Source organism: Grampus griseus (genome assembly GCF_964374135.1).
Source record: "Grampus griseus genome assembly, chromosome: 13".
NCBI classification, from domain to species: domain Eukaryota; kingdom Metazoa; phylum Chordata; class Mammalia; order Artiodactyla; family Delphinidae; genus Grampus; species Grampus griseus.
Window position 1 is genome coordinate 86427502 of NC_139007.1, and position 13475 is coordinate 86440976.

The 13475-nt window shown below is 51.8% G+C and overlaps 1 protein-coding gene across 1 annotated transcript; it reads right to left on the bottom strand.

Annotated features, from left to right (window-relative positions):
• Positions 1–2770: 2770 nt before the first annotated feature.
• GPR31 (G protein-coupled receptor 31) lies at positions 2771–3724 on the bottom strand (the record flags this gene model as incomplete). The annotated part of the gene is made up of 1 exon (XM_082669418.1): positions 2771–3724. The coding sequence occupies one exon, from the start codon at positions 3722–3724 to the stop codon at positions 2771–2773; it is 954 nt and encodes a 317-aa protein (XP_082525544.1).
• Between the last annotated feature and the right edge of the window lie 9751 nt (positions 3725–13475).

Here is a 13475-nt window from a genome sequence, read left to right on the forward strand (position 1 = left end):
ACATAGCTGTGGTTCTGAGGCCCATCGTGTACTCTTTAATCACACTTTCATTTTGAGTCTTTTCCTTTTCTCAGAGAAAATAATTTGGAGAAGTCGAGAATCTTGTCACTCTACGTCTTTAAAGAAGACAACTGTCTGAGTGCAGAGCTGGTGTCTTTGACGGGAGTGACAGGACAGGGTGACCAAAACGTCCTCAGAGATGGTTGTTCAGAGGGTCCTGAAGCTTCCACTACAAAGCATCGTCCTTTCCACAGAATCCTTGGAAAATATGCAGAAAAGAATTACTAGGAAGAAAGAATAGTAATAAAGCTTTGACCTAGCAGAACTGCTTGACACCCAGTCCACGAGGCTCTGTGTTGAGGGTGCACTGGCGAAAAACTGTGTCTGCAAAGGGCCCACAGACTGTTGGAGACATAAACAAAGATCAGGGAATAAACCTATCGCTTGGAAACAGCAAAGTAACACCCACTGAATATGGTCGTGTACAGGCTCTGTGCCCAACAGAGTTTTATGTATTATTTGGTCTCCACAATAATCCCGTACGGTCTGTTGTTATTATCCCCATTTTATGGAAGAGGAAAGCTCAGAGTGGTTCGGTGAATTGTCCCGGGTCACAAAGCAGGGAAGTGACCAAGCAGGATACTGACCCAAAGGCCCTGACCGTGGCCAGTAACCCAGGGACTCTCAGCCCTGGCTGCACAGTAATGGGATTAATGAGGGGCCTTTGAACCTACCCATGTCTCCCAGATCAACCGAGTCAGGCCACCCCGGGGTTAGCCGAGACATGGGGGGTTTCAGGAGCTCCTGGACCCCACAGCGAGTCCAGAAGAAGGTCAGTAAGAGCCCGAGAGGCAGTAATGCTGTGAGGAGACCTCCCCGTTTCACCAGGCAGAGCCGCTGGCCGTAGCATCGTGGAGGGAGCCAGGCAGGACCGACCGTACGTGGGAAGCATTCGTGTCCAGTGTTCGCCAGCAGGCCTGTCTAGACAACCACATGAGCTGGCTTTGCCCCACCTAAGGGCGCCTGATGTCTGTAAATGGGTACATGATTTCAGGGTGTGGAATTTACTTGTGTAGGGAGTAAAGAATCTAAATGTCATCAGCAGGAAAATGGTTAAGAAACAGCTTCTGGGAAGATGATTAGGTCATCAGTAATGCTTACGGGGAATTTATCATAATATGGAAAATATTTATATTAAATGTTGGATTTTTTTAAAAGGATCATTAAAAATTGTATATGCAGTAAGATCAAAGGAAGAAAAATGGAGACATTTCTTTTCTTTGAAAGGGAAGAAACACAGCCTAGAATGTTCCCATCAGAGAATTTTATTCGACCTCTTTGCATCTCATCTGGTCACATTTCCCTTCTAAGCCCTTTGAAATTCTGTTCACTAAGGAGGAAATAAAACCCGAGAAAATAGCACAATGCTGCTGATGGGACCCTCACTCCCCTGGGGACACTGGGCACATTATACTGGTGTCAACAGGGTCTACATCCTTCAGAAGCACAATAGTGGGGGGTCACACCGCATTTCAAGTCTGGTTCTGGTAAAAGGAACCTACCTGGGAGGCAAACAGCTCCGGGAGAGGGTGAGGATTTGCCCTTTTCTATTGCCTAATGCCAGCAGTTTTAACCTTAACTATTACAGCTATCGTAGGACTACCTCCTGGGAAAAGCAGAGGTCTCTCCCTGGGGGCAGTACAGGTGCAGCTCCAGGTGAGGCTGCCTGGTGTGGGCTGCATGGGACCCTGTATTACACGCAGACCCCGGTGAGTCCCTTTGGGGGAGAGCACAACCGCCTTGAACAGAGAGTGAGAGAGAAGGCAGACAGGAAGCGGACTTTCTAAATCCTTTGTCACCAGCATGAGCTACAAATTCGGGACATAATTTAAGAAGAGTGAGAGGAAAAGATGCAGCCCTTGTTGGTGTCCAGGGGCTGCGCCCACCCTCCCTGCAGTGGCCTTGAACCCGGGCTGGTCCCTAGCTGCTGTCCTCAGGAGTTGCCATTGGGTGGAAATCACCATTTCACATGCAAATTGGTATCTCATACTGTGTGTTTCTCCCAGGAGGCTTAAAGTACAGTGATTTTTTTTAGAGCAGGGGAAGCAGATTGAGTTCCAAAAGTATTCAGACATTCAAACTTAAAAAAAAGTACTAGAAGCAATTTTGAGACGTTTAGTAGGAAAGTATTCCTTATAATAAACGAGGGCACCGACTGTGTTGTCTTGGAGGTGATGTGTAAAATCTGTGCAGGTGAAGCTCAAGTTTACCATCAGTTGTGAGCTAAGAAGAACCGAGCTCAGGACTTACACCCTGCGGAACCTGTTTTTAGACCCAAAGCCCCACTTCCCCATGTCAGTTGCCACAAGTCTGTGCAGTAGGTAGAAAAAGAGCATAGAGTTTTTGCATTTTTTGCATTCAAGCATAGAAGGATAAAGTGACTTGCCGACACCAGAGTCAGGACCGCGTCTGCCACGCCGCCTTCCACCACCTTCCGCGTCACCGGTCCACCACAGCATCTTTTTCCAGCTATGACTGTGTCGTAGTCATTTAGTGATTGAACCTGCATGGGAATTGTGTAAAGGCTCTGCTCGCTCATTTTGCTGAACTGCTCTGCAACACAAAATAGCTGAAGGAAATCCTGGTAAACAGCAGTGACACGTGCTGAAGTTGCGTTCAAGCTTGTAGTGCAGAATCTTAACTAACCATCACGACTGCTCAGCGCCCCCCGGGTAGCTGTCGTGGACGTGAGGTGGGGAGCTGGCCATCCTCAGGAGTGAGAATCTCTGAGCTCACAGCCGGGAGCCTCTGCTTCCTGCTTTCGGGCCCTGGGGGTGAGGGTGTAGAAGAGCTTGTGGTAGGAGCGTCTGAAGGCGGGGTTCGAGAAGCAGTACACCACGGGGTTCAGCACGCCCTGCCGGTAGGTGAGGCTGCCGGTCGCGTCGGCGGCGTGGACCATGGAGCTCAGGACCCCGCAGCTGAGCGCCCCTCGGAAGATGGCCGGTAGGATGCGGGCCAGGAAGCTGGGCAGAAAGCACAGCGTGAACAGCACCCCGACCATGGCCACCAGCGCCTGGGCCCTCTGCAGCTTGGGCTGCTTGTGTGGGTCCCGGAGCCGCTTCTGGAGAGTCCTGATGACGCCGGCGCTGCAGAACAGGATGAGGCCGAAGGCGAGGATAAACTGGAGGAAGGAGAGGGCTTCCTGCCAGACGAGGCTGAAGGAGGACTCCGTCCTGGGCTCAGAACTGGGGCACTCGGCCTCAGAGAGGAACACGCTTTGGTGAGTGAGGGCTGCCGTCACGAGCCAGACCAGGACCGAGATCCCCCAGGCCGCCCGCACGGACAGAAGGTTGACTTTGAGCCGCGAGTGGACCACCCGGAGGTAGCGGTCCAGGGCCACGGCGGTGAGGAAGGCGACACCCGCCCCACGGCACAGGGACCGCAGGAAGAGCATCCCTTGGCAAGACGCACGTCCCAAGCCCCAGGTCTTCTGCCGCAGGTAGAAGGCGGCGTGAAAGGGCAGGCAGGCAGCCATCAGGAGGTCTGCTAGGACCAGGTTGAACAAGTAGGCGGCGTAGGGCTTCCACACCTTCAGACGGAAGAAGAAGGTCCAGAGCGCCACGGCGTTGCCCAGCGTGCCCAGGCTACACTCCAGCAGCAGCAGCAAGGCCGTGCTCACCTCCGCCGCGTAGCTGTGCGCCACCGAGCAGTTGGGTGGCAGCATGTGGCCAAGTCCCCGCCGCGGCCGAGCCTGACGCAGCGGAGCACAGGGACGCAGGCCCGAGTTCGTTCTCTTTCCCGCAGACGGACAGAAAGCACACTGACCAGCATCGAATAAAGTCAAAGGCAAACTAAAATTTGTCTGTGGAAAGAGGATTGGGGCAGAGGGAAAAAACCTCTTGCAGTTTTGTTTTGCCCTGAAAGCAGGGAAATTGTGTTTCACTTCCCACATCTGGCATTAAACTGAAGCCCTAGTGTCCTGAGAGTGTCCGCGTGAGCACGGCTCTCCATCCACAGCTGTCACTGAAGGGGCTTGAGAAGTTTGGGAAGACTTGCTGTCTATAAAGTTAAAATAATGATGGAAACAAATAGATGGTTCTCAAGTCTGCATTGTTTTCCGGTAGATCTGGTCCCGCATTCCCCTCGAAGAGGGTATGGGGTGGGGGGGGCCTGGCCATTTTGTAGTTGCCCATTTTCACCTGTCCTTTCGTTTTGTTAGATTTGATTTTCTGCTGAGGAGGCTTCCCTGACCAGGGATGGAGCCCGTGCGCCCTGCAGTGGAAGCTCGGAGTCCTAACCGCTGGACTCCCGGGGAAGTCCCTGCTCGGCCTGGTTCGGGCTTTGGAATCAAACGGACTCTGGTTCTACCTGGTCTCTCCACTTAGCAGCAATGTGGGGTGAATATGACAATAGCTGCCTGTGGGGTCCTTGTAGCTGAGGTTCTCTTACAGGTACAGCACTGTGCCCTGTATCTGGGGCATCTCGGCTGCCAGATACATTTGCTGCAGTAATTACTAACCTCTGTCTGATGCTTAGACTTTTAACAAAACGATGCTTAGACTTTTTTTTTTTTTTTGGGGTACGCGGGCCTCTCACTGCTGTGGCCTCTCCCGTTGTGGAGCACAGGTTCCAGACGCGCAGGCTCAGCGGCCGCTGCTCACGGGCCCAGCCACTCCGAGGCATGTGGGATCTTCCCGGCCCGGGGCATGAACCCGCGTCCCCTGCATCGGCAGGCGGACTCTCAACCGCTGCGCCACCAGGGAAGCCCGATGCTTAGACTTTTAACGAAACTTTTTTCCCCAGTGTAGTAATACAATTTCGCACCCAGCTGCAGTTCCACGGTGCTTCGATGCCTTTGTTTCTGAGACCTAACTTGGAAGCTTTAAGGGGTCTCAACAGCAAGAATTACTATTTCGCTGCATGTTTTCCACATGTCGTGTGCTCTCCTGTGTTATTGCAACGAACCGAGCAACACGAGGTGCAGTAGGTACAATTTTAAGCTCTATTTTTTTTAAATAAATGCATTTATTTATTTTTGGCTGCGTTGGGAAAGCCCTATTTTATGGATGAAGGCGTGGCAGCTCAGAGAGGTTAGGTCGCTTGCTCCAGGTCACAGGGCAGTCAGCGGCAGGAGCAAGGTCCCCCCAGCCCAGCTTGCACCAGAGCCCAGGGTCTTGACCACGCTGCCCACCGCTTCCCTGCTGGCAGCAGCCTCACTCCTGTGTGCATGAGAAGTCCATGTCTCAGGAAGCCCACCACGACTATTGATTTACATGACATTTTGGGTCACTTGACATGTAGTCCTTCTTGCTTTAATTTTATCAGGGTTTTCCTTTCCAACTGGGCCACCAGCCCACACGTCCCCCCATCTCTGCGTCACGCAGGTTCACCTGCCTCGTGTTTCCTAAGGAGGTGCACTTGGAGAGTCGTCCAAGCGTCCAGAGCTGCAGAAACGTCCCGACTGGTACCTCTAGGGACACCTCCCATGAACTGCATGCCTGTTATAAAGGGTTCCTTGGGGGCACAAAAGGATGTGTTTGTTCCAGGTGAGGGCTGGCTGGGGACCACGTATCTCACCTCCAGGGATGCCGTGGCACACGCACGGTAACACCAGAAAAGCTGGCACTCACTCGTCTTTTCAGGGACGGGAGTTACACAAACGCAGGGAAGAAACGGATTAAATCCTTTCTCTCAACACAATGATAACTTGAGAGACGTTAAAAGCTACCCCTTAATTGCAGATTTCTGTCCACAGTACACCAAAGACTTTCTAAATTATAAATATTCTAGCTCAATAGGTAACATAAACATTAATAATTACACATTTTCCTTTTTAAAGATAGAAAATCAAAGTTACAGAATTTTTGAAAGTTCTGCTTGTCTTTATCAGCACCCTGGTGTATTTCCCTTACTTCTGAAAGACTGAATTGTCCTTTACTTCCTCTCTTTTAAAGTTATAATATTCGAGCTTTTCCCTTAGGGTTCTTGTTCAATCTTTTTATCCTTAGAAACTCCATTTTCAAAAACCATTCTATTTCTTCAATACTCTTCCTATTAAGGAAACTTCTCTGTTCTCACTCCAGTTGGTTTCACTTTTTGTTCAAAGTCAATAAATGAAGAATACTTGGTCAGTAAACTGTGATTCTCTTTCAAAGTTTCCCTCCCCTTCAAGCCCTGTGGGAATCTACCACCCACTCGCCCACGAGGGGGCTGCCCGTCCAGTGTCACAGCTTGGGGAGCGGCCGGCTCTTCGTAACCACAAGCCTAAGAAACAGGAAAAGGAGGGCCTGTCCCTGAAACTCACACTTTGGTGGGCCGAGTACAAGTTCCCAGAGCTGAAGAGACCTGGGGCGAGCCCAGCGAAACCAGGTCACTGACAGAACAACAGAGCTGCAGCTCTGCCGGGACGCGACACGGTCCCAGGGCTGCAAGTCTGGGGCAGGGGGTAGGGCCTGGTGTCTGTGGACGCAGGGTCCCATCCTTGGAGAATCGACTCTCAGTGCCTCCTCGGCAGGTCCCCTCAAATTATTTTTCTTCCCCAGATTCCTGGCCTGATAGATCTAGAAAGAACACCGAAGGAACGTAAGATCTTCTTTGTCAACTTTACACCTATTTACTAAAAACAAAGAGCAAAAATTAAAATCAAACACACGTAAAGCCCTCCTGTACCTTGGACACAAGTTCCATGTCTTAGAGTCTTTCATAAAGTGATAGCTAGTGACATAAGCAAAGACTGAGCGACAGGAGATCCCTGTGACGTGTCTATGATGCCGATGTTCTAAATATTTCAAAACACAATGACATGAGAAGTTGTTTAAGGTTACAGATTAGATGGATAAAAAAATCCACATTGTCAACTGTGCAGAGCAGCACCTAATCTTGCTTGTTTATAGAAAGTACTGGGAGGAAATTTACCAAATTTTTAGCAAGTAGCTATCTCCAAGTAATGGGATTACAAACGATTTTTTTTTTTTTTTTACTTTAGAGCTTCCTATATATTCTATAACAGAATAGATCACTTTAATAATCAGGAAATAACTGTAAATTTTAAAAATAAGTTTTTAAACTGTGAGTTTACACATGAGAGGGAACCATTTTCTTTGGAAGCATCAGTCTGAGACTAAGGCTGGCAGCGTACGCTGTGTGGTAGCCACAGCCTCGCAGTGTGGTTAATTATGTCCAGGTGGGCATCACACCCTCTGGGTGAAAGAGAGACACACACAGAGACAGAGATAGAGAGAAAGAGACAGGGAGAGAGAGAGAGAATACGTGTGATTAAGATGTTGTGACTGATCTCATGAAAACAAGGGTTTAAAGTCCACTAAATGCCTTTCCGACAGCTCTCACAGCCAGAGAAATGATGTTGGCCCATCTCAATGTCTGGGGAAAGAAGAGCTGAGAAAGAGAGGAAGAGAGAAGAAACTGCAGACAGTGCTGACCAGGGGAGGCTGAGGAGGGGGTGGGCAGGGGGCAGTCCCACCACCCGCCAGGGAACCCACCCTGCAGCATCGTGTCTTCTGATCTGGGAAAATGATCACATAAGCCACAAAAAATAGTTGTTGTGTGACACAGTTTATGCTTAAAAATATATGTGTAGGGCTTCCCTGGTGGTGCAGTGGTTGAGAGTCCGCCTGCCGATGCAGGGGACACGGGTTCATGCCCCGGTCTGGGAAGATCCCACATGCCGCGGAGCGGCTGGGCCCGTGAGCCATGGCCGCTGATCCTGCGCGTCCGGAGCCTGTGCTCTGCAACGGGAGAGGCCACAGCAGTGAGAGGCCCGAGTACCGCAAAAAAAAAAAAAAAAAAAAAAAAAAAAGTATTTTACTGAAGTATTGAAGCAAATCAACTGATTTACAATGTTGTGTTATTTTCTGCTCTACAGCAAAGGGATTCAGTCATACATATATGTGTTCTTTCTCATATTCTTTCCCATTGCGCTTTATCACAGGATATTGCCCTGTACTGTACAGTAAGACCGTGTTTATCCATTCTATGTATACTAGTTTGCATCTGCTGACCCCACACTCCCAATCCATCCCCCCGCCCCACTTGGCAACCACAAGTCTGTTCTCTACATCTGTGAGTCTGTTTCTGTTTCACAGATAAGTTCATTTGGATCGTGTTTTAGAGCCCACATATAAGTCATATCGCGAGGTACTCGTCCTTCTCGGTCTGGTGGACTTCACTTAGTGTGAGCATCTCCAGGTCCACGACGTTGCTGCATAAATAAGGACTAAGGTTCCACTGCTTCCCAAACGTGGTCAAGGCAGGAGGCTACTGGCCACCTCATAAACCGTTAGCAGCTACGTCCTGCTTGCCTGTCTTCCAGATTTCGAGCTCCCGCTGTATCCTCCGTCTGAAGGGAGAAAGGGGGCCCGCGTCCTGGGGTTGCTCATGCCTGTTTCCCTGGTGAAGACACTTTCGGTGAGTTTCCCCCGAGACGTGAGGTCTCCTCCAGCAAGTGCAGAGCCCTGGAGGTGACGTCCCTTCTCCCTGCCTTTCCCCGACGTGGCACGGCTTCCAGTGACCATCGTCTCATTTACGGCATGGAAATTTCAACAGCGGCATGAAGGTCACTGCTGAAACCTGCCTCCTGCAGGGTTCCTGGCCGGGACAGCGGGGGGCACTCAGCTGGCCACACCCCATGCCGACCCCGCCCGCTGGGAGCCTGTACCCTACGGACCGTCTCTACTCACTGGTGCTAGCTCCACAGAAGGGCGTCTGTGATTTCCTGTGATGCAACAGAAGGAAAATTTTTAAACAAAAGTACAAAATATTCAAAAGCAAATTGACCACATTCTACATATTTGACTTTATTTCTTTACTACTTATTCCCTTCCACTGAACTTTCAACTTTCTAATTCTGCATCAAGATGAGATTGTTTTAATTTTCGTAACCTGAGAGTACGTGGTAGTATCTAATTTAGAAAAGGCTCTTGGATACTTTTACTTATTCTTGCAAGAGAAAGTCACAGAAACTTCTTCAACCTCTAGGCGCCGTCGTGCCTGTCTCCGCGCCACACACAGATGCTCCTGCGCTCACTTCCCTTCAAGAACTCGCTTCAACTGTCACTTGTCAAGAGGGCCTTCGGGGACCAGCCTTCGAAAATAGCACTGCCCTCATCACCGCTCACTCACCACCACTGGGTGACCCAGGTGTGTCACCCAGTGGATCAGACGCAGCTCTACCCTTAGGGGCAGAGAGGGACTGCGTGTGTGGCAGTGATCCACTGATTTCTTTTTTGTTAATTAATTAATTTTTGGCTACGTTGGGTCTTCGTTGCTGCTTGCGGGCTTTTTCTAGTTGCGGCGAGTGGGGGCTACTCTTTGTTGCGGCGCACAGGCTTCTCATTGCGGTGGCTTCTCTTGTTGCGGAGCACGGGCTGTAGGTGCGCGGGCTCAGTAGTTGTGGCACGTGGGCTCAGCAGTTGTGGCTCACGGGCTCTAGAGTGCAGGCTCAGTAGTTGTGGCGCATGGGTTTAGCTGCTCTGCGGCATCTGGGATCTTCCCGGACCAGGGCTCGAACCCGTGTCCCCTGCATTGGCAGGCAGATTCTCAACCACTGCACCACCAGGGAAGTCCCCACTGATTTCTTGAATAAACAACTGAATGAATAAATAATTACAAATTCTCAGTTTCACAAAAAATACAAGGAATGCCATATTTTGATATAAGTTGATTTCTCCAGGAGCAATGAAACTAAAAAGAACACCTTTGAAAACAAGTCCTGTGCCGTCACCTTAACTTCTGTCCTCATCTTCCTCTTGTGTATCCACTCAGGAAGGTCTATGTAGGGGATTTTCATCATTTTGAGTTTGAAACTCCGTTCATTTACACCTGTCCTGAAAAAAAAATGAAGAAAAACATTAAAGGGCTTTTTTGTTTTAACTAGGAAGTGCATTTGCACACCGTGTTGCAGTTTAAGTACAATTACTCAACTTCTGCTGAAATTTTACTTTTGTAAGATTAAAAATTTTTCCGCAACAATAAATGATGCTCAAGGTGATTTCTTAGGCATGAAACACGTGCTATTCACATCCTAGGAACATTCTGAGGTTGCTAAATTTCCTTGACATGAACCGTAAACTCAGACTGGTGCCCAGGACCCTCGCACACTGCCCCAGGCGGGGACTTCCAACCTCTGAGACTGCTTCCAGCGTCTTCTCTGAAATGACCTCTTTTCCTGGAAATGACATAGCTCCTTTCTATAAGGTCCCCCTCCCAGGCCGGAGGTGAAAATCAGATGAGAGAGTGAAGAGTCAGCAAGTCTCCTGGAGAGTCAGCCCACGTGGGATAGAGCAGAGGCCCCTCGGGAAGGGGAAGGGCAGGACTCTGGCCGGGGCCGTTGCCTGGCTCCGGGGACTTCTGAGAATCTGTGGGGAAGTCATTAACCGAGGCTGAGAGAGGTGGGCGGCCCTCCCAGCATGGGACCGGTGGGCGGTCCACAGCTGTGCCTGAGCTGCGGTTCCGCATCCCTGGCTGCCCTTTCCAGGCGCTGGGCCTCTCCCTGCGCCTGGCCGCCTTGGGATGTTTCTCCTTCTTCCCTGACCCCGCTGCCGCTCAAGTACACATTGTATTGAATTATATATCACGTCGCTCTTTACAGATGCGTGTCCTCATTGGTCCTCCTCACTGGTATATAACTCGCTTAAAGCTGGGAAGTATTGTAAGAATTATAAGTATTTGTAGTCTCAGCACAGAATGAGTAACACAATACGTTCTGGATTTTTCTGAATAAAAAAGCATTTAATTTTGCCCAAAAGATGTCTGCCCCACGGCTCTCAAAGCCCACTTACTTGCCCTTTGTCCCTTCCCACCGGCAGGATTCTGCCCCCTCCTCTGGGCCCACGCCACCTCAGACTTGCTTTGTGGAGCACGTTACAGCCATTTGTGTCCCTGGAGACCCTCTTGGTCAGTCTCATGGCCCTGGCGTCCCTCCGCCTGGAGACCCTCTTGGTCAGTCTCATGGCCCTGGCGTCCCTCCGCCTGGAGACCCTCTTGGTCAGTCTCATGGCCCTGGCGTCCCTCTGCCTGGAGACCCTCTTGGTCAGTCTCATGGCCCTGGCGTCCCTCTGCCTGGAGACCCTCTTGGTCAGTCTCATGGCCCTGGCGTCCCTACGCCTGGAGTGATGGAGACCCTTTTGGTCAGTCTCATGGCCCTGGCGTCCCTCTGCCTGGAGACCCTCTTGGTCAGTCTCATGGCCCTGGCGTCCCTCCGCCTGGAGACCCTCTTGGTCAGTCTCATGGCCCTGGCGTCCCTCTGCCTGGAGACCCTCTTGGTCAGTCTCATGGCCCCGGCGTCCCTCTGCCTGGAGACCCTCTCGGTCAGTCTCATGGCCTTGGCGTCCCTCCGCCTGGAGTGATGGAGGCCCTCGGCTCTTCGACGTTTGGTTTGCATTCAGTCGGATGTCTCCCACCAGCTACGGGGTGCACCAGGGTTAAGCTTTCTCCCTTTGGTAACGTTTGTCACGGACATTGTTTACCCTATTTACCCTGTGTGGTGATCACCCAGCACACAGTAGGCCTCTGCCTATTTTCTGGATTGGCAGTGGCTGGGAGTAGGAAACTCAGCTGCAGAGCTGGAGGGGCAGGTGGGACAGCGAGGGGGCTGAGGAGACAGCAGCAGAGGGGAGGGGCTGGGGGCAAAGACCTTCAAACGGTGGCTCTGGGGTTCCTCACGTCCCTGGAACCTCCCACAGACCTACATTAAATGTGAACCCTCCCAAGCCTGGTTTTCTTTAAGGACGTTTCCCTCGCCTCAGAATTTCATCGATGGAATGCGTGTTTCCCTGTGCGTGTCCACCAGTGAATCCTTGTGGATCTCATGGCCACAGGTTAAAATCTCCACTCGGGTCCCTGATCACATTCCAGGGCGGTAGGTGGAGGGAAACAGAAACCCCACAGAACTGGAGATTGGAAGGAAAGAACTAGTCTCTAATTAAGGGCTGCTCCATGCAGTATGAAAACATCCTGAGGGCGGACATGGACGGAGCCTCGTAGGAGAATGACCTGCTTTTGAATTCCTAGATAAGAGGCTTTCCCTCCCAAAGCAGCCTGGTGGGGAGGCTTGTGGTTTTTTGTTTTATTTTTGTAGGGAACTGGGGGAGAAGAGGTGAAGGAGCGTTGCACTGAGAGTCGGACTGATGTTCTAACAGAAATAACAAGCGGGCCACTGAACCAGAGGAAGGTGGGCCAGGAGCATCACCTGTGGCTGGAGCATGGCCCGGGGAACTCAGGTGAATGACCGGCCCAGGACCGCCCGCCCGCGCGCCCTGTTCCGCCCGCCCCACCCGCCAGGGGGCGCCGTACACCCGTCGTGCCAGGTCCCGCTGCCCGGGTGATGCGGCGCCGCCCGCCCGGTCCCCACGGCCCCGGACACGCACTCCTCTCCCACCTGCTGCCCCTCCAGGGTGCTGAGCCCCGGCGGGAGGAAAGGACAAACTAACCGACTGCTGCTCCAGACCCCGGTTCCTCCAGCTGTGGGATCTGCCCACGTTCCCACCCTCACGCTGGGGAGGGGACAGACAAGGGGACAGATTGTTATCCCGGGAGGAGCCTCAAGGGCCGGCGAGGAAGAAAGGGCAGAACCCTCTGGGGAAGCCATGGAAGGGCACCTGAGCCAGCCAGGCTGCTGCCTGGGGGAGGTTAGGGCAGTTTTAAAAGACTTCCCCTAAGGAAAGACATCTAAGGGGAATTTTGAGCACTAATGTGGGCCAGCAGTGGAGGAAGAAAGGCATTTTAGTAAAGCCAGCAGTACCCGCTTAGACGCACAGATGATTATAAGTAATACACACATAGACTTGTATTGGGGGAAGTGTGTATTATATCTCGGGGAGAAAAGGGATGGCGGGGGACAAGGACGAGAGAGGACCGAATCCTGGAGGGTCCTGTAAACCAGGCTAAGCTGCTGGACTTCACCCTGAAAGAAAAGGACCATGGCTGGTGGTTTGTGGGCAGGGGAAGCAGCATGTGACTCCGGCACTTCGGAAGATTGTTGTTGGCTCGTGAAGCACCAGAGACCAAGCAGAGAGGGGCTGGAAGCTTTCGCAGAAGCAAAACCCACAGGGGCTGGCGACCGAGGGAGGTGATGCTGGAAGCAGAGGAGTGTCTGGGGCCTGGCGGGAGAGAGCCGAGAGCCGAGGCCCAGACCCCCCGGAGCTCACGAGTGTTGTCTGCCCGTGGCTGAGTTGGGGGGCAGAGATCCGCAGGGGAGGCCTGGCCCCCAGAGTGGGTGGCTGGAGGCCGGGGGGAGCACGCTGCTGCAGCAGCAGAGAAATAACATGATTTTAAAACCAGGGGAGCCTCACACTGGCTACACTTTCAAACACTCGGGGAGCTTTTAGAAATGCTGATGCCCGGGCTCCACGCCAGGCTGGACCCCTGGGTCAGAGGTCAGGAGAGACAAACTCAAACTGCCCCCAACCGTGAGGATGAAATGAGCTAACACACGCAGAAGGCTCATGGCTGGTCAAGGG